This window comes from Crocuta crocuta, unplaced genomic scaffold (assembly GCF_008692635.1).
Source record: "Crocuta crocuta isolate KB4526 unplaced genomic scaffold, BGI_CrCroc_1.0 scaffold89, whole genome shotgun sequence".
In the NCBI taxonomy this organism is placed as follows: Eukaryota; Metazoa; Chordata; class Mammalia; order Carnivora; family Hyaenidae; genus Crocuta; species Crocuta crocuta.
The window spans coordinates 216,822-236,616 of record NW_027551559.1 but is presented as its reverse complement, the minus strand read 5'-3'; the positions used below and the strand labels follow the sequence as shown (position 1 = coordinate 236,616).

Here is a 19,795-nt window from a genome sequence, read left to right as displayed (position 1 = left end):
GTTGCTGAAGATTTGTAGAATATTGGGAGACGAGCCAAAAGCTTAATAGGACTCCGGTGTGTGAACCGACCTGTCAGTGACTCTGTCTCGTACATTCCTTTTAATCTCTCAACAGTATTTCCAGCTATATGAGTTGCTCACGGATACCTCGCTCTTACAGAATCTGTACTTTAGTGAAAGTAGTGTGTTTCTAAGGTCTTTATTCCCATGGAAATGATGGATTGTTTTGCAACAAATGTATGATTACCAACCCAGTGTGTTCTTGTTAATATTGGCGTAAAGCCCTGTAACGTATAAGTTGCACGGATAGCTGCATATTAGATAACTGAACTTTGCTAAGGCATAAAATTTTAAAGTATACTCAAAACCATAAAGCTTCCAATTCATAGTAAGCATCTTTCCAGATTAGCTATAGTGACAGATATCAAAGGGTGCATCTAAGAAACAGTGCCAGATATTTGAGCCAGATATGGACTGCGTTCATTTAGGACATAATCAAATACTTATGATGCAATTAAAGAATAAGATTTCCTTTAGGCTTTATCAGATGAGTGTTTTCTGGGGAATTTGGGGTAATATTATTTTGGTTTCCAAGGAGAGACTAAAGGAAATGATGTCCTCATTCATTTTAGAGATTGCTCAGTGATGAAGGAGATCGAGGTGGTAATGGTGGTGGAGCAGGTGTGGATGGCAGTGGAGCTGGAGGTGGAAGCGCAGTGGTGGAGGAGGTGGAGGCGAAGGTGGTGGAGATGGAGGTGGTGATGGAGACAGAGGTGGTACTGGAAGTGATAGAAGTGGTGGTGGAAATGGAGGCAGGGATGATGGAGGTGATGGTGGAGGCGGCGATGCCAGCGAAGATGGAGATGAGAGTGGGGGTGGTAGTGGAGACGGGGCCGTGGGGGAGGTGGTGGAGGTGGTGGTGGTGATGGAGGTGATGGTGGAGGTGGAGATGCCCGCGAAGATGGAGATGAGAGTAGGGGTGGTGGTGGAGACGGGGCCGTGGGGGAGGTGGTGGAGGTGGTGGTGGTGATGGAGGTGATGGTGGAGGCGGAGATGCCCGCGAAGATGGAGATGAGGTGGGGGTGGTTGAGATGGAGGTGGTGGAGGTGGTGGGGGTGGGGATGGAAACAGGTGGTGGTAGAGAAGATGGCTGTGCCAGCGGAGGTGGTGATGGTGGTGCCAGGGGACTGGTAATGGCGATGGTAGTGATGGCTGGCAGTTGTAAAGCAAACTGTTGGTCTTTTTTAAGTTGTGCTCTGGAAAGGAGAATCATTTCTCAGTCCTTCATGAAACAGATGAAGACTCCCAAGTGTGCATCAGATTATTCCCGTCTCTCAGACAAGTGGGACCTTTTACTTAGTACTTTAGCTGGCTTACCTTTTTCTTACTATTTCTGAAAAATTGGCACCTTTCTCTGTTGTTTAATTTCTTTAAGGTCAGGAGAATTCCTCTCCATAAATGTAATGATCACTCTGTTAAATCATGAGAATTTCATTTCTTTCTGGACCATAGTAACAGTCTCCCTCAGTTGTGTCTAAACTCTGCCAGCTGTTCATTCTCAGCGCTTCTCTCTGCTTAACCTGAACGTCCACGTCAGGCATTAAGTGCCAGTAGATCTGCAGTTCTCAGAGTTGTCCATCCTGTGACACTTTTGTTTCCTGCACAGATGCCCCTGGCCCCAGAAGCACTTGGGTTACTGCCTTCCAGTCTCAGGTCTGGGAAGGAGAGCAACAGGCTCCTTTTACCCTCCGTTGAGTCCCTGTTCTGAGCCTTCAACGGCTTTAAAGATACATCCTTCAGTTAAAACATTTTATTTAGAGAAAGGAGCCTCAATTTTAATTTCCTTTCTCAGCATGGGCTTTGACTTGCTGGTTTTGAAGACAAGGTGCACCATGAGAAAACACTGGGTCCCTCTCCGTGGGGGTCTCAGCTGCAGCCCCTCTGACAGCTCTTTCGGTCATTTACAGGGACTCAGGCTTATGTCATAGGAGGTTGGTGTTTCTTACAAGGAAATTAAAAACTGTTACTAAGGCCCAGAACGTGCAGAAAGAGGCAAAACAAAACAACAACAACAAAACCTCCTTTGAGGCAAAGTAAAAACAATCCGGGCAGAGTGATGCCATATGTGTTCGTTCAGCAAACACTGAACATCCACTGTGTGTCCTGCTCGGAGCACATTTCTCGGAAGTTGTAGTGGAACTGGGGTGAACCCGCCGTCTAATTGCCAGTAAAGAAACTGGTTCAACCAGAAGCAGGTGAAGGCGGAGCTCGGGAGGACGGGCCGGGTCCTCGCAGGGGTGCCATCTACCCAACCAGCCTGCGAGTCCCAGCTGCCTCGGCCACTCGCGGTGGCCTCAGGGCCACATTTCCAGTGTGTCGATGCCATGGCTCCTTCCTTACAGCACAAGGAATGGGGGGCGCTGACCCCCCCAGAGTGCAGAGGGTGTGCAGGTGGGTGCAGGTGGGGACACGGTGGCCTCTGCAGCTGCTGTCCCGTGAGTACAGTGAATGAGGCAGCAAGGTGGGTGGGCATTAGTGCAGGTGGCTGCGAACCGCCGGCTGCTATCCTTGGCCTAAGTAGCCTCAAGGACACTTTGTTTTGGGACTGGCTGTATTTTCCTATTTACACAGAGCTGCTTAAAAGGTTTTTGGGCCTGGGGAATTAGTAATTATTAAAATAATTCTTGGGGCGCCTGGGTGGCTCAGTCGGTTAAGCAGCCGACTTCAGCTCAGGTCGTGATCTCACGGTTCGTGAGTTCGAGCCCCGCATTGGGCTCTGTGCTGACAGCTCGGAGCCTGGACCCTGCTTCAGATTCTGTGTCTCCCTCTCTCTCTGCCTCTCCCCTGCTCATGCTCTGTCTCTCAAAAATAAATAGACATTAAAAGTTTAAAAAATAAAATAAAATTCTGGAATAAGGTATGTGCTATGAAATGAAAATGGTTTGGATGAAAAAACAGTCAAGATGGCAAATTAAACCTGGGATGTGGTTGCTTTTCTGCTGAAAAGTTATTTTTAAGATAGGGGAAACTCAGAATGTGGGAGACCTGAGTGTGGTTAGAGCAGGTTCTGGAAGGGGGCCCCTTCTGAGTCCTGACGAACTCTCACATCTCGTTAAGGCTTCCAGTATTGAAAACAAGCAGGACTGGATAAAGCACATCCGCGAAGTAATACAGGAAAGGACTATTCACCTGAAGGGGGCCCTGAAGGAGCCTATTCACATCCCCAAAACGGCGCCGGCCACGAGGCAGAAGGGGAGGAGGTAAGTGCTGGGGAGCTCTCCGTAAGTGTGTTCATTTCATAGGGAGGGAACAAGGCAGTGTTACCTTACTGTTTTCAAAGATCGTTTTTCTCAAATACTTTGAGGAATATGTTTTAAATAGACTATATGTATAACATCACTGTTAGTAACAAAATTGCTTTGTCAAGATGAGAACCTCTCTTCGGCTTAAAGGAAATGAAGGGCTGGGTGCGAGTCCCTGTCTGCTCCCCTTTCCCACCACAAGTGTCAATCTGGACACATAGGTAGGTCGAGCATGTGACCAGGACAAGCTATGCTGTCACTTACATGTTTGTGTCTCTCGTTCCTGAGACGGAGGTACCATACTTTAAGCAGGGGGCACACGTCCGACATGCGGCCTGGCGCGTAGCCGGCAGAGGTCACCGCTCACGCGATGCTGGCGGCCGCAGTCACGCAGATGGATTCGTGCCTCTCTGAGCAAATCTGTCTCTCCAGTGGCCAATAGACACTGCACCCGTCTTGACCAATCCAGCGGTGTCTGGAGTGAAAAGTGTGTTTGCTTCTTCAGGGACGGAGAGGACCTGGACAGCCAGGGCGACGGGAGCAGCCAGCCTGACACGATTTCCATCGCCTCGCGCACATCTCNGCAGGAGGAGAATGAAGCTAGTCTTGGGTCTGATAGGAGCAGCCTGTTTCTATCTATAAATGACAGTTTGTCACCAGTGCTTCCAAACAGTCACTGTGTGTGCTAAGTGGTGCCAGGCACAGAAGCAGCAGCAAAAAGGTGGGGGTGTCAGGGTTAAGGTGTGAGGATCCAGGAGAAAATTGCATGCCCTGCCCGGAGCCGTCACCTGGTTTTCTCTCAGGTGTTCTAGGGCAGTGGGTTCAGGCTTTTCAATTATACACAAGCAGAAGGACCTCTTCTCCTAAGTGAAAGCTCCCCCGAGGCCTGAGGACAGAGCGGAGCTGCTCCAGGGGGAGCAGGGGGCCAGTAGCTGCAGGTGGCACAGGGAAGGGGGCGTGCGCCCGCCGACCGGGCCTGCAGCCCTGCTGACCGCCAGGCCGGCGTGCGGCTCTGTCCCCTACGGAGGGCGCGGTGCGCGGCGTCCAGCACTCCTGCTCTGTCCGGATAGGTCCCAAAGCCAACAAAACAGCAGGACACTTTGGAACCCAGGCTTACGTAATGCACGGGTACGCAGAGTCCTTAAAACAGGTTGCAGGGACAGTCATGTCAACTAAGTCTTCCATTCCCACTGGGATGAGCACGTGTTCTAGTTCTAAAATGCCAGACCAGGGGCGCCTGGGTGGCTTAGTCGGTTAAGCGTCCGACTTTCGCTCAGGTCATGATCTCGCGGTTCGTGGGTTCGAGCCCCGCGTCGGGCTCTGTGCTGACTGCCAGCTCAGAGCCTGGAGCCTGTTTCAGTCTGTGACTCCCTCTCTCTCTGACCCTCCCCTGCTCACGCTGTCTCTCTCTCTCTCTCTCCTAGAAATAAATAAAACATTAAAAAAAAAAAATTAAAATGTCAGACCAGCTTCTCCACAAAGGTTATTTGACAGTAAATAGGGGTTTCATTTAACTTGCTGCGCTGAGGAGGCCTGTGTTTCTGCTGCACAGCCCCTCATTTGTAGCCCCCAAGCACCCTGATGTCAGCGTCACTGGGAAGGGCCTGCTGACAGAGAAGCGAGCCCAGCATCTAGGCCCAGACAGTGGGCTTCTCTCAGTCGGTTTTGCAGAGGATTCCTGGTGTGTGATGCAGTTTGCAGGAGGGCAGTGAGTGGGTTAAAAAGTACTGCTCTTTTACAGCCATTTCATCTTCCAGATCCTTCTGGTTTGAGTCATTTGTTTTTTGGTTTTTTTTGTTGTTGTTGTTCTACTTTTTGAGTTTACTAAATAGGAAGTTCTAGAACACTGAATGGTTAGGGTAATGGGACAGAAGAATAAATACGGCATCTTGTTTTGTTTTGTTCGGGGCCCAGTGGCCGGTTGTCTTCCCGGGGGTAATAGTGGAGAATAAGATGAATGACACGTCAGGCATTTAGTGCGGAATAGCCTTTTTCCTGTGGCCCCACCCCATAGCCACTTAGTTAAGAAAACAAAGTTTAAATCTGGAAATGTTTCATTTAGAGTAATTCTAATTCTTTTCTTAAAAAAAAAAAAAAAAAAGATTGAGGTGACTACGGAGTTACCTAAATCGCCTGTTTACACCAGGCCTTCACCTGAAGCGGGGGTTGGAAGTAAGAGTAGCTCCAGTCGAGGCGAGTGGCTGCCTTCATTCAGATCGCTTTGCGGACTCGCCTGGGTCGGGCATCACCACTGCAGCTGTCTGCCCAGCGGCCCACAGTTCACATTCTCACCAGATACACTCTCACGGATCTGGTCTGGGTTTGCTCTAGAAATGAATTTTGAAGTTTATTTGTTAGAAATAAGCTATTTGAGGGGCACCTGGATGGCTCAGTTGTTTAAGCGTCTGACTTTGCTCAAGTCATGATCTCGCGGTCTGTGGGTTCGAGCGCCGTGTCGGGCTCTGTGCTGACAGCTCAGAGCCTGGAGCCTGCTTCAGATTCTGTGTTTCGCTGTCTCTGCCCCTCCCTTGTTCATGCTGTCTTCTTTCTCAGAAATAAAATAAAACATTAAAAAAAGAAGAAGATATTTGACTTCTTACAGATTTTATTCAAATCCAAGTTAACATATAGTGTAATAATGGTTTCAGGAGTAGAATTTAGTGGTTCATCACTTACGTACAATACCCAGTGCTCATCCCAATAAGTACCTTTCTTAAAGCCCATTGCCCATCTATCCCATGCCCCCACCCAGTACAGTTCTCTGTATTTAAGAGTCTCTTATGGTTTGTTTCCCTGTTCTTATCTTATTTTTTCTCCTCTCTTCCCCTGTGTTTATCTGTTTTGTTTCTTAAATTCCACATGAGTAAAATCATATGGTATTTGAATGAAATTGCCAAAGAGATAAATAAATGTAAAAAGTTTTGCCTTTTCGAAGGTATGCTAAGACTTTTCTAGAGGCTGGTCCAAGAGGAAAGGGTAAGCGTCTTTTCAGGCGGCACATGTGTACTCGGATGGTTTGGAAATGCCCGCCGTGCCTCATGAGGTGCTCTGGCTCTCCCGTTCCCACTCTGAGGCGGTTCCCACTCGGTGTGGTGCTTCCTTGCACAGTAGTCATGGCTCCTGGTCCCCTCATGTGTGGCTGACTGCAGTTCAGGAAAACAAGGCTCTGTCCCATAGGTAGGAACCGTGTAACCACTTGTGCTTTGGATCTCTTGTAGTATAACATAACAGGCTTGTGTGACCTTGGACTCAGCCCTGCACAGCTACTGTAGAAAAATGAGGCACTTTCCTAAGGCTGTTGCTATTAAGACGGCAAATTCTGTTTGTACCCAATGAGAGAGGAGGAATGAATCACTACCAGAAAAGTACAGGTTTGTAGGAATGAATCATTTCACCCTGGGAGTCTGCTGGGATGCCAGGGTCTGTAAAGAACTGCCCATTACATATTCTGTCTGTGGAGGTGATTCGCCAGTTTCTGCTCACCTCCACTGCATGATCCCTAAACTTCGTGGTGTGGCTCAGAAACCCCTACGGACCACTTTGCAAGTACCACCAACACCCCTGCACCTGGGGTTTGTCGAGGCTCTCCTCGGCCCTTCCGGTGCAGCCATGGCTACAGTCGGAAAGTAATGATACCCCAGAACTCTTTCTTTACAATGACATGGCATGTATTTCCTTTAATATCCCTCACTGAGACTGTAGGTCCTTCATAGGTTCAGATGTACAAAAAAGGAGTGAACTGTCTGGGGTCTGCACTTGGGATGTGAGATTTTACAATAATAAGTCAAAATCTGGAGTTGGGAGAGGACATTCCGCCTGGGTCTTATAGAGAAGAAGAGACATGTTTGCTACCACACAAATGCCGGCCTTTGTGTGTTCTCTTCTTCTAGATTTTCTTGTAGCCATCCCCCTTTTTGTTCTAGTAGGGTATTCCGGGGTCAGTAGGTGATTCAGGAAAACACATCTTGAAAATCAGGAAACTGCCTCCTTTTTTGAATCAGCTTGTAAAATGCAGTTTCACTGAACTAGACTTAACCAGAAAACCCCTTCCCTCCAGTGGCAGGAACTTTTCGTGGCTCGAGGTTCTTTTCCACCCTGCAGATTCCAAGTGTAAACAGCCCCTGATGACACAGACAGATCTGGTGAGGGGGATTACTTAACCATATTCTGCCTGTTTGACTTAATTTATGATTTCTGTTATGAGTTCCTTGTTATCATGGACTTTGGTCCATTTCAGAAACTGGGTGGGGGGAGGTTTTTGACACGGCCTCTTGGAGGCTTTCTTAAGGGGAAGTTATCTGCCCAGTGCTGCAGTCACTCTCAGATGAGGCACAGGATGTTTCTGGAAGGGGCTGTTAAGGAGCGGCTCCTGGAGACGCCCTCTTTCCAGGGAGCACTGTTCATAGCACTTGAGTAGACAGGTCACAGATACAAACCACGTGCCCCATGAGCACATTTCTTTCCTTGAAAACATCAGTTTTAAAATATGCCATCTCTTTGTTCCAAAAGTAAGTTTAGCAGCGATTCTTGCCATATTCCTGGTACTTAATGCTGATGAAATGGTCTTATGAAAATATAATTTGGATTCCAAAGAAATCAAATGGTTGCCAGATTCTTATCTCATTTGTCCTGCATTTGTCTCCCTGAGGTAGGGAAGAGAATGCTGAGCTAGCCTTCGGGACATGGAGGAGATGGGGGAGGGCCGGATGACCCTCACAGGGCCACCCAGCAGCAGAGAGCGAAAGCCAGAAACAGAATGTGGCTTTAATTACCTGTTGGTGTCTAGGCCTTACTATTTCACATGAGGGCTGGATGTGAAGGTACATGTTTTTAGTGTATTAAAAAAGCATTTTTAACCTTTTTTCCTCCTATTAGCCTTATTAGTCTGTGGTTTATTTCGTATAACAAAAATTTTTATTGTAAGGAAAGTAGAAAATACAGGAATCAAATATAGGCTCCTCTAGAACAAGGCATCTTGAGGTCACAGTGAATCACCAAGGCGAGATGAGGTCACCTGTGGAAAAGCTGACCCAAGCCTTTGGGGGCCAGCGTGAGCTTTCTTTGACATCTACGGTAATGCAGTTCTGATTTTTAATAAATGAGAAATTCATTTGAGACTGATACTTGGCATGAACTGCCCTAAGCTTATAATGTTAATATATGAATCCACATATTTAAACAAACAAATGGTTTTAGTTATGCTTAATGAAGCATATATATATGTAGCGCTGTGTTGAGGATATGAGATTTTATGTAGTTTAAAAAGTCAACCAATTTTCTCTATGAAGTGACATTCTAACAATAGGAACTTGGTTGGATTTATGTGAATGGCAGCATACTTTTTTAAAATGTGGCCAAATTCACATTTTTGAGAAAGGAAGCTTGGGTTTAGCCTACTCAGGAAATGCCACATACTTCCTTCCAGACCCTGCGTCCCTTGCATCCCTGGTACAGAGCAGCATCCCTGGCACAGAGCAGCACGGCCAGGAGTGAGGTGAGCCTCGATCCGGAGCCCCAGCAGCTTCTGCTAAACACTCTCCCCTGGCGGAAGGTGCTGGAAGCTTTGCTCACAAGAGGTCCTCTGTTGGCCTTGCCAGAGCACTGAGTCTCCCAGGACCTTGCATAGATTTGCCCCTATGTGGGCATGAAGTCAAGTCATTTCAGTCAGAAGCCTTTCTTGAGGATGGCACATGGCTTTAGTTCCCGCAGACAGGATACTCCGGCCTGAGTGTGATGGAGTAGTTACGCAGAGTACTCAACATCAAATCGCAGGTGGTTAAGAACAAGGAAGCGCTCACCAGGCAGATCTCTGGGCTCTCCTTCTCCACAGCCCTCAGCATTTACTTCCCGTCCCTGTGCCTCAGATTCCTCATCTGTAATTGGGGGACAGTACTGTTCACCTCAGGGCTGTGAGCGTGTACTGAGCACTTAATAAATATTAGCAGTTGCTGTGTCTTCATCTTTAAAAGTGCTGCCTCTCCCTCTTTCCTGGGCGGTTGCTATTCATTACTGGCCAGTGTCATCCTCTCTGCCCTTGCATTTGTGGGCGCTTGATTACAGTGCATTTGGAGCCATGCTTTTGGGAGCTAGAAGCTGCCCCAAGAATCTGTTGCTCAGTGTCAGTGCCTGGACTTAGGCATTTTGGTGGCTCAGCAGTAAAATACCACATACTGAGAGGGCAGCCACTGAAGGAGAGGGTATGCTTAAAACATACGCCCCCAACACACCCCTCTTTGACCCCCTCCCTAGCTGCATGTGGTCACGTGCACATAAATGACTGCATGTTCACAGAATAGGGTCGCTCATCCACGGCTACTTGTGGGTCACCCAGTGTGTGAGGGCCCAGGACACGTAGGCATGAGCAGGGAGCCCCACCCCTGCCCCCGGCCCCGCCCCTGCCAGCGTGATGGAGCACACCTGGCCTTCGGTTCTTCCTTTTGCTAATCTTTGTTTTCTGTTTTCCTAAGTGACTGTGGTTTTTGTAATTTGTAACAAGTGTTTTAAGCGCTTTCATAAAACCGCAAAATGGAACATAGTCTTTGATAATTTTAATCAGAAAAACAAAATCCCCCACGTGAAAGCAGAAAGCCTCAAAGCCTCAGTTCTAAGAAAAGGTAGATTTTGTTTTTAATATAAAATCTGGGTAGAAATGTAACAAAAGTGTTTGTAAAAGTAGGGGTGCATTGAGAAGTGCTTTTTAATGTCAGTTTGGCAGTACTGGTCAAAGTAACCATCGTAGGAGGGTGGCAGCTTTGAATCAGATGGGAAGCTGCTGTTCCTTCTGGTGAGAACCCCGGTCAGCGGGCCCACTGGCCGTCGTACCTCACCTCCCATCTCACCTCTGTCTCCATCAGAGACATGAAGAGTCACATCACGTGCACTTCTCCGGATGAAAGATTGTCTCGCTCACTCAGGAAATTCAGCAGACAGGCTCTTTGGGTTAAATTGTCTCACAGAGTTTATATTCCAGGGTGTGATGACTTGAGGTAATGCGGGTGGTGGTCAGCTGTCCACTTCCCAGCTCTTGTGCCTTTCTCTGCACTAACCAGTTAAGTTCTTCGTTCATTCGCCACGACACACCCCCAGTGTCTGTCCGGCAGGTGCCGGCCTCCTCGTTCTGGTGTGCTGAGCAAGGGGAAATGCGGCATCGGTGTAGGTCAGCTTCTGGGAAACCTGGAAGCCTGCTACATACTCACTGACCTGTCTCCATTTGGCCTGACTTTCTACTTTTAAAGTTTGCTCTTTTTTAGTGGTGGCTTTTAAATTTATCTTTTTACATCAAATTTTCCATTCCACCTCACACAGTTAAGGAGGCCTTCCAAGAATTATTTTCATGTCAGAAAACCAACGTGCAACAGTGTCAGTATAGAATTAACATCCCTGGGTACCGCACTCGGCTTTCTTTTCTAAATAAAATGTTGCGTATGGTAAGCTGCTGCTTTAGGGGGAAAAAATCTTCTCACAGATTTTTTTTGAGGGTGTGTAGTGAAAAACCACAGAAAATTTACTATATTAGCCATTTTTCAGTTCTCACAGATTTCTTTCTGTACCCTCAGTGTGTGAGAGCCCATCACAGTGGTCCTCTCTGAAACTCAGCAAATTTCAGTGAAGGTTTCTTCTGTGGATTTGGCCTCAGGGTCGGGGTGAGCGTGGGCCCTGCTGCTCATGTGGTTAAGATGGTTGCTAATAAGCCCAAGCATCCATGAAGTTGCTCAGCAAGAAGCTTGGGTGGGTGAGAGCCAGGGGTGTGATGCATTTCTTTGGGGACTTCACAGATGCCATTGGCTGCCTCGCTCTTGGATGTGTCGCCAGTAATGGAGCTGTGCACTCTAGTCCTCTCTAACCAGGCAACCGTGCTTTGGTCTGCTCAGTGAAACCTCCACAAAACCACCCGACTCTTTTTTGAGGTTTTTGAATGACTGAACTGTACCGAGTTGTAGGATGTGACTGTTCACAGAGTTGATACACTTTGTTCGTTAAGGGAAAATGGCTTTTATTAGACCACAGTGCCCTTTCCTTTTGAATTGCTCTCCGAAAATTGGCCAGACACCCACCTGCACTTGATCTTCGGCTCTTGAAGTAGAATCATCTATAGCAAGGGCCACGTGGTCCACCATGCTGGTTGTAAAGAGCCCGCTCTTCCTCGGGCAGAACCTGCCCCAGAACTCACCCAGGAGCTTGGTCCTTCAAACTGGGTGTTTGCTATTGTCTCTTCCGGACTGTGTGTTCTATGTGGCTGGTTTCTCCAGAGAACATAAAAAATAAAATTCGCTGCCGTGTGGTGGTTGTTGAAGGCTCACATGCCAGCGACAGAGATAAGTGTTTCATTCTTTTGGGTGAAACTCTTCAGCTCGTTCATTTTCAGCCATTCTGGAGAGAATTCAGGAAAAGGGACCCTGGTTTGGTTCTGCTAATTGTCTGGGCATCTGCGTCATTGGCGTTCCTTCCGTAGCCCTCATGAATGGACGGGAGTTCGTCTTGGACAAGGCCTTTCATAGCTGGCTTCCGTGCTCCATGCTCTAACGAGGGCCTTTTCACTGCCATGCTTTTTAGTCACTGTATTTGTTGTTTAAAGAAGAAAAGCCAAAAGACTGGGGGGAAGGAGGAACCATCTTCTGAAGCGAATATCACAAGAGTTCATGTGAGTCATAGAAACTCAGATTTTCATAAATTGCAATCCTAACCTAAATGCATGTGGTGAGGAACCCCTACTAGGAGTCCATCAAACACACAGAAGGGAGAAAGGTACTGTGAAAACCATCAATGAGTACGGTTGGAAGGGAAAGTGCATTTTTAAATGAGATCAATGGGATGGTACTTCTTTTAGCACGGTAATGACATTGGGCCGCTGGTGGGTGGTAGCAGTATGGCTGAAAACAAGTAGAGTCTCAGTCGTACTTGACGATGTATGTTGTCTGAACTTTTTCCGATTAAGAATTTCATTCTTGGGGCGCCTGGGTGGCTCAGTCGATTAAGCGTCCGACTTCAGCTCAGGTCATGATCTCGCAGTTCATGGGTTCGAGCCCCACATCGGGCTCTGTGCTGACTGCCAGCTCAGAGCCTGGAGCCTGTTTCAGATTCTGTATCTCCCTCTCTCTGACCCTCCCCTGCTCATGCTCTCTCTCTCTCTCAGAAATAAATAAAACATTAAAAAAATGTTTTAAAGTCATTTCATTCTTAAAAGGCAGTAATGATTTACATTGCTCTTTCAAAATAGTTATTTGAAGTCTTTTATTTAAAAAAAATTTTTTTTAATTATCAAACTGGTTTTAAAGACAGGTTTTGTACTAAGTTTAAAATATTCGGGTGTGAACATCAAGACAGAAATCCACAGGACCTGTGTGTTCTAGAAAACATCCAGTTACCCCTCCCCTTAATGTGTGCAGATGATTCTCGTGGTAAAACCAAGCAGATACGACGTCTTTTAATGATAATCTTAGCACTGTTTGAAAACAGATTCTCGTACGAGGTTTTTTTAGTAAGTTCTGTAACATCTTTGAAAAAGAATTGTATGTAACTCGGCATGAGATTCTTTGTCAGAACAGGCTTGATTTTTATTTCTGAGGCTCTGTCAGTTCCACAGATGTTTCCAATAGCGTTTGATTACTCTGCGAGGGGCCAAAGAATCCGTGCCAGAAACAAAGTCGAGCTGAACTCTCCGCGGGCAGCCCTTTTCTCTCCTTCCCACCCTTCCCCCATGCACAGGACGCACCACGTGGCCCAGAGCAGTCTGAAAAATTAATAAAACGCTCAAGAATGAAACCAGCAAAGGCCTGGTGATGAGATAATGTGTCCTGAAGCTGTGCTTCCCAGGGCTGGGCGTGGAGACATGGCACAGCAGTGGGCTGGGGGTGATACACGGTGCACACCCACGCCTGGCCAGGTTGCTGGTGGCCCCGGGAGAGCTCCAGCAGGCTGGAAGGGGCCCCCCAGGACGTGGGGGCCCCGAGGGCCCTCAGCACACTGGACTCCAGACTGGGCCTTGCCCGCTGGTGGCACCTTTCGTGGGTCAGGAAACGTCCTCATCTTTGTTACAGGGATTAACCCCTTCCACAATCATAATGCAGGGATTTACGAGGAAAATCCTCTTGCTTGGGCGACTACATTTAACTTTCTTAACGTGAACATCTTTGTTCACGGAGAAATGTGTAAGATTTAGCATGGGCTTCCCACAGAGGAATTTATAAAATTTAGAAGGGGATTGAACATTTGTAAGAAATTTCCTCCATGGCCCAGCAAAGACCGTCCACTCTTGTCGATATTTGTGTTGCATTATGGAGTTTTGTCTTGCTTTGTTTTCTGCGGTTGTCTTGTGGACATGTATTTCTTATGTAAATACCTAAGTTTCTCTCAGAAGATAGGCTCTCAGAACATGAGGGTACCGGACAGCCTAGGCCATGACACAGCCAGCAGGCTGTGGGCCTGTGCAGGGGGCACGGGCCCAGTTCTCTGCGGGTGGGTCTGAGCTGCAAGGCTTCTGGAACAAGGCTGCTTCCAGGCAGGAGGCCCAGGCAGTCCTTCACCCGCTGGCCACGGCCCAGCCCGCCTACTCTTCTGTCCCTGTGTGTTCTCTGTGCTGCTGCCCTTCAGGGCGACTGAAGCTGGGCGTGCTGCGCACCGAATGCAGGCGGGGTTCACTCCTGAGGTCCCAGAAGAAAAGCCCACGTTCCTTTTCAGTTTCCCGAATGCAGCGCTTGCATTTTTAGAGCAAGCTCATTTTGCCTTTTTCACTTCCGCAAATGTTTGACTGCTTGCCGGACACAAAGCCCTGCGTGAGTTCGGCTGTAGGCTGTTCAGCAGCCTCCTCGTACGATTCCCGTACCTGCCAGTGTCGGCACCGGGGCTTGGGGGTGACTAAGACGGGCCCCACCTCTCCCCTCGCGGACCAGGCATGGAAGGTCACACAGAAATAACAGACCTGCTCGTTGGTGCTCAGTGCACATGCATGTGTGCACGCGCGCGCGCGCGCGCACACACACACACACCAATTAAAAACCTAAGATAGATGCAGAGGCCTTTGACAGGGGCCTGGGATAGACAGAGTGGGGACACGGGGGTCTGAGCACATGGGCCTAATGGACACAGTGCAGGGCAGGACCCACCTCAAGGAAGACCTGCCCCAGGCTGTAGCACATGGGGACAGGCCACCCAATTGCTCGCAGGGTGGGCTGTGACCTGGCCATGAGGACTTGGGTGCTTTGACTCCCACACTAAGAAATGTGTGTCTCGGGTGCTTGCGTGGGAGGCTCCACACTTAAAAAAGGCAACCACCAGCAGTGTTCAGACGGCTTGGGAGATGAGCCCAAAGTTAGGGAGGCCACCAGGAGGTCACCGCAAAATCCAGATGAAGCGTGGCATGTCTGGGCAGGGAAGGACGTAATCCACGACATGGCCTTGCGTCTGTTTGATAGCATTTGGAGAGTGAGAGTTTTTAGCTCAGGTGACTTGATGGTGATAACATTTATCCAAAAGGCAGCTTTGGAAGAGAAACAGATTGGGGAGGCAGATAACGAGGCGTGTCCTAGACTCACTGCTTTGGAGGGTAATGTCCAAAACGGTGGCGGGAGCCCTCTAGCTGCTGTCTGGGATGTCTGCTTGGGGAGCGATGGGCATGGAGAGTGTGGTAAGAGCCACACTGGGGGAAGGAGGACCGGCTGCAGAGCTGCAGCTCCTGGGGCTCCCTGGAGTGAAGGGCCGGGGGGACAGTCCAAAGACGGAGAGCCGGTCACAAGGTTCTTGTGTAGCAGGGATGTTAATGAGCATGTATATATATGAGCTGTCCCCAGGGCATGGACAGTGACGGGGCAGACTTATGGGACACAGGCTATAGGAAGCAAGTGGCCACAAGAAGGCCATGGCACCTGTTTTACAGATAGCAGTCATGTATCTTTCTGGAGTTGGTGAATGTGTTTCAGAGGGCCTAAGAATTAGTAGAGTTCTAACTGACAGAAAATGGGAGGGAGCTGAGTGGGAGGGAGAGGGATGGACAGGAGCTTCAGGCCAGAAAACACGAAGCATAGGGAACGAAGCCAGCGTCCGCAGAGCATACCGAACGGCTCTGCAGAGGGGCTTGGAAAGGACAGGGCAGGAGTGCCCACTAAGAGGGATCCCGGGGGGTGAGGAGGGGCCCTTGGAAGGTTTGCAAGAGAGACTAAGGCACGTGCTGCCCGTATGTAGGGGTCTCGTGTTTAACCAAGTGGTGCCAGAGAGCCCCACACTAACAGCCTGGCTCAGACACCAAGTAGCAACTGAGATTTGAAGTAAAACTATCATGTTATCACTGTATGGTGCATTGATACCCAGACGGCCTTCAGTTTTTACTGGTTTGTCCTATGTTTAAAAGTGATTATATAGCACATTTTGAGCAGGGAGATGATAATGTCTCGGGCACGAAAAGATATTGATGCTTATGTGGAAAATTGTATCAGATTCTAACTTCACTAATTTCACCTTCAAAAATCATAACCGTACAGTAAAACACAAAAAAGTGAATAACTGCCCACATAATTCCAGAGGGAAGCAAAGGGTCAGTGAAACTGGAGAGCCCCCACTCAGTCGCTGGCCCAGCTCAGCCTCGCCCGCAGCGGGTGCCGTGGCCGGAGCTCACTAACGTGTCCCTCTCTCTCCCCAGCTCTCTGGCGGCTGCGAGCTGACAGTGGTCATCCACGACTTCACCGCCTGCAACAGCACGGAACTGACCATCCGCCGTGGCCAGACTGTGGAAGTGTTGGAGCGGCCCCACGACAAGCCTGACTGGTGTCTGGTGCGGACCACAGACCGGTCCCCTGCCGCGGAAGGCCTGGTCCCCTGCGGCTCCCTGTGCATCGCCCACTCTAGAAGTAGCATGGAGATGGAGGGCATCTTCAACCACAAAGGTAGGGATCGTGTGGCGCGGCTGGCTCATGCCCTCTGGAAATAACGCTGGTGCTGCTTTGCAGCCCAGTGATAGGTGCGATCCCTCCTCGTCACTCATGCTTCTGTCCGTTATCACTGTGTCTCTGGGCCTTTCTAATCCATCACGAGCCGGAGTGGAAATGAGGATTTCACCTGTTACTCAGGCCAAAATGGTACCAGTTTGGAGAAAGAGAGGAGGCTGTTCTTTTGGGGCCGGTGTCGTTGATAAATTGCGAACGCAGAAGGTGTGGTTCTTCTCCAGGTGATGAAAGCAGGTAGGGGCGGTTGGACCATATTCGACATCTCCTTAATCAGGTTTTTGCATTGTGCTTTCTTTGGTTTGTTACTATTAAATCCCAGAAAATCGAGCATGCAGGCCCTGAGGTTAGCCATGCCTTCTTTCTGCCCTGTGAAGGATCTCAGAACATCCCAGACTGCCCAGGCTCCCCACGCAGAGTCGGAATGGAGCTGGGCCTTGAGGGAGAAGGCGGCAGGTGGGCAGGGCCGTGGCTGTGCTGTGACTGTGGCAGGAGGGGCTCTTGAAAGAAGCACTTTTTCCCTGAAATGACAGGGCATTTGAACCAAGCAGCACTTGGCGTTCCTTGGTGATTCCTCTGTTTAAAGGTAACGGTGGCCAGACTGCTGCTCTGTGTGTGAATGGGTTAGTAACGGGCTCCTGGCGACAGTGTGAGAGCGTGTGTGTCCCACAGGTCCAGGTAGGAGGGGCTGCGCACTGCAGGTGCAGCCGGGCTGACCTGAGATGCTCTGCAGGGGCTAAACACGTGCTCGCACTTCATAGTCATGATAGGTTGAAATGATAATATATTTTATAGAGTGAGTTAAGTGAAGTGTTTCATTATAATTAACTTAATTTCCTGTTTCCTTTTCCTTTTTAAAATGGTAGCTACTAAAAATTTGTACACATTGTGTGTGCAGCCTCTACATTTCTTTCGGACAGTGCCGGTTTCATCTTTGTGAACAGCTCATTTGAGACCGCAAGCCTTTTGAGAAACACTGGTCATTTGTAGCTTCTAGAGAAGTGTAGAATGCGTCAAGTTCATCTGCTTTGAACCATATTATGTCACAGTCTTCCTTTCTCTTCAATACTGGCAAATGGCAGATCTTTCTAGATCAGGGGACCGGCAGTTTGTTTTCTCTTCCCGAGAGAAGGTCCCTGTACTCTGCCATATTCCAGTTCTTTTCTGTTCACTTTGGAATATTCTGGTCACTTGCTCCATTTGTTATCTGTGCCCGCTTTGCATTTTTCATGACACGTCTCGGGGACCATCTTCTGGCTGCAGAGGTAGGTTTCACTCGTTGCATTGAGCTCAGCAAGGCTGCAAGAGCACCACTCCTGACTGATCCGCTCACCATGTTAATTTTAGGCACAACGGTGTTCCCAGTCTCTCAGGGCCTGGAGGTGACCTCATCATCACCCCCAGAAGAAATTAGAATTCAGCTATCATTTCTCCAGGGATCCAAACAGGAGAATTTTTAGATTTGGGCCAAAGGCCAAGGTGTCCGCTCTCGCTCCTGGCAAAGCTGTCCATGCGTTTAGAGGAGCGTTGGGCCCCCACTCGTGTGGCTCCTGAGTGCCAGTGAGGTGACTGTGTGGCGCTAGCCCGTTGCCATGGCATTTACAAAGTTCATCATATATTTAAGTCCCCGAGTTTGACTTGGAAATAAAGTACAACTTTTCCCCTTGAGTTGATTGCACAGGAGCCCTGGTGAACTACAGCATGCCACAAATAAAACTCGTTCTGAAAGATTTCTTTTCATGTGTGCCTTTCCCGCGGTGAGTTCTTTGCTTCCCGGTGTTCACAATTGCAGGCTGGCCCAGAAGAAAGAACTGTGTATTTATCACCCTTGACTTCGTCCTGAAAAGTTGTTAGGAGGTTGGGTTTGCACTGGCTTTTAGATTTAAGTACCAGTTTGTTGCCTGGGCCTTTTGTCTCTGCTATTCTGTGACGTTCTAGCCCCTGAGAACTTCCTCCTTGCCCCTCAGACCCTGTCGCGCTCTGTCTTGAACAAGACGATGTTGCTTCATTCAGTAAAACCTGTTGTGAACTAACAGCTAGTCCAGTAGGTGGGAGCTCGGAAACCTTACCCATTTTTAACTTTTTTCCCACATTTTTATTTTTCCTATAATGCAAGGACACTCTTAGGATTGCTCACTTGTGTTAGGACTGGGGCAATGGATTAGATGAGGGGAAGGGAAAGCTTCTTCTGGGCTTTGTGACAGGCCCCTGCCAGAGCGTCGTGTCCATGTTCAAGTCCAGGAAATCAGGCAGTAGTGACCGGGGTCTCCACCCAGGAGAAGGGGCCTTCCTCAAATAGGATGAGGATCTGGGAATGGAGTCCAAATAAAAGACACAGAGACTGGCGGGACAGAGGCCACTGCCATCTGGGGAGATAGGAGATCCAGATTTGCTTCCGCGCAGCCCACACCCTTCTCTCACATGGGAAGTGGGCAAGTCACCGTGCGCGCTCGCACAGTGCCGTGTGCTGGGCCGTTCACCCCTGTTGCACACGTGCGTCTACTACCCAACATCTAGTTTGGGGCCCCCGGGCTGGGCTTGGAGAATACTGCAGTGAGCTTACACGTGGCCCCTTCTCTCTGAGAACCTGCTGCCTGTCACTGGTGCATCTCCTCTTGACAGTCGCCTTTCACATTCTTCACGACTCTTGAAAGTTAGGGAGCTGGTGTTACATGTCTGTCTCTGGTCACCAGATAGTTCCTTAAATGCCTTCCATCCTTACTGCTCTGACCTTCTGGGCAGGAGGCACATATACTAATTTTTGATTCCAAAATTATCTCAGCTTCACTGCTTTAATAATTTTTTTCATAACTCCCTAGTCCAAAAAAGTTAAATTTCCAAAAATCTCAAGTGTAAAAGTCAGGCCTATTAAGGTCAAGTAATCTATGTACTTGGTTTTGAATGGTATTTTAAACATTGCAGCGTAGGGGCACCTGGGTGTCTCAGTCCGTTGAGTGTCCGACTTCGGCTCAGGTCATGAGCTCACTGTGAGTTTGAGCCCCGTGTCGGGCTCTGTGCTGACAGTTCAGAGCCTGGAGCCTGTTTCAGATTCGGTGTCTTCCCCTTTCTCTGCCCCTCCCATGATCATGCTCTGTCTCTCTGTGTCTCTCAATGATAAATAAAAGTTAAAACTTTTTTAAAATAAAACAAACATTGCAGTGTGAATGTGACCGTAAACACCTCATCCCAGGAGGGCCCAGGACTCAGTGAGCACTCACTCAGCACTGTGAGGATTGGAAGTCTGTTGGGCAGTGAGGATACTTGGAATTTATGAGCACTAGTCTCTTTTATTTTCTGTAAACTTGAGTGATGTAAGGAGAGGTCAAAAATATAACTTATTTTGGGGGCGCCTGGATGCCTCAGTTGGTTGAATGTCCAACTTCGGTTCACGTCGTGATCTCTCAGTTCATGAGTTCAAGCCCCACATCGGGCTCGCTGCCGTCAGCAGAGACTGCTTCAGATATTCCATCTCCCTCTCTCTGCCCCCCACCCCACTTGCGCTGTCTCAAAAATAAATAAATAAATAAATAAATAAATAAATAAATATATATATATGTACAA

At 48.6% G+C, this 19,795-nt stretch overlaps 1 protein-coding gene across 1 annotated transcript in view; it reads left to right on the top strand.

Annotated features, from left to right (window-relative positions):
• The window catches only part of TRIO (trio Rho guanine nucleotide exchange factor), a 229,487-nt gene that overhangs the window by 137,753 nt on the left and 71,939 nt on the right, over nt 1–19,795 (top strand). Inside the window, exons 31-33 of the mRNA XM_077749451.1 lie at nt 3,118–3,260; nt 3,808–3,901; nt 15,934–16,177. Coding sequence (XP_077605577.1) covers nt 3,118–3,260; nt 3,808–3,901; nt 15,934–16,177 — 481 coding nt within the window. The remainder of the gene's footprint in view (nt 1–3,117; nt 3,261–3,807; nt 3,902–15,933; nt 16,178–19,795) is intronic.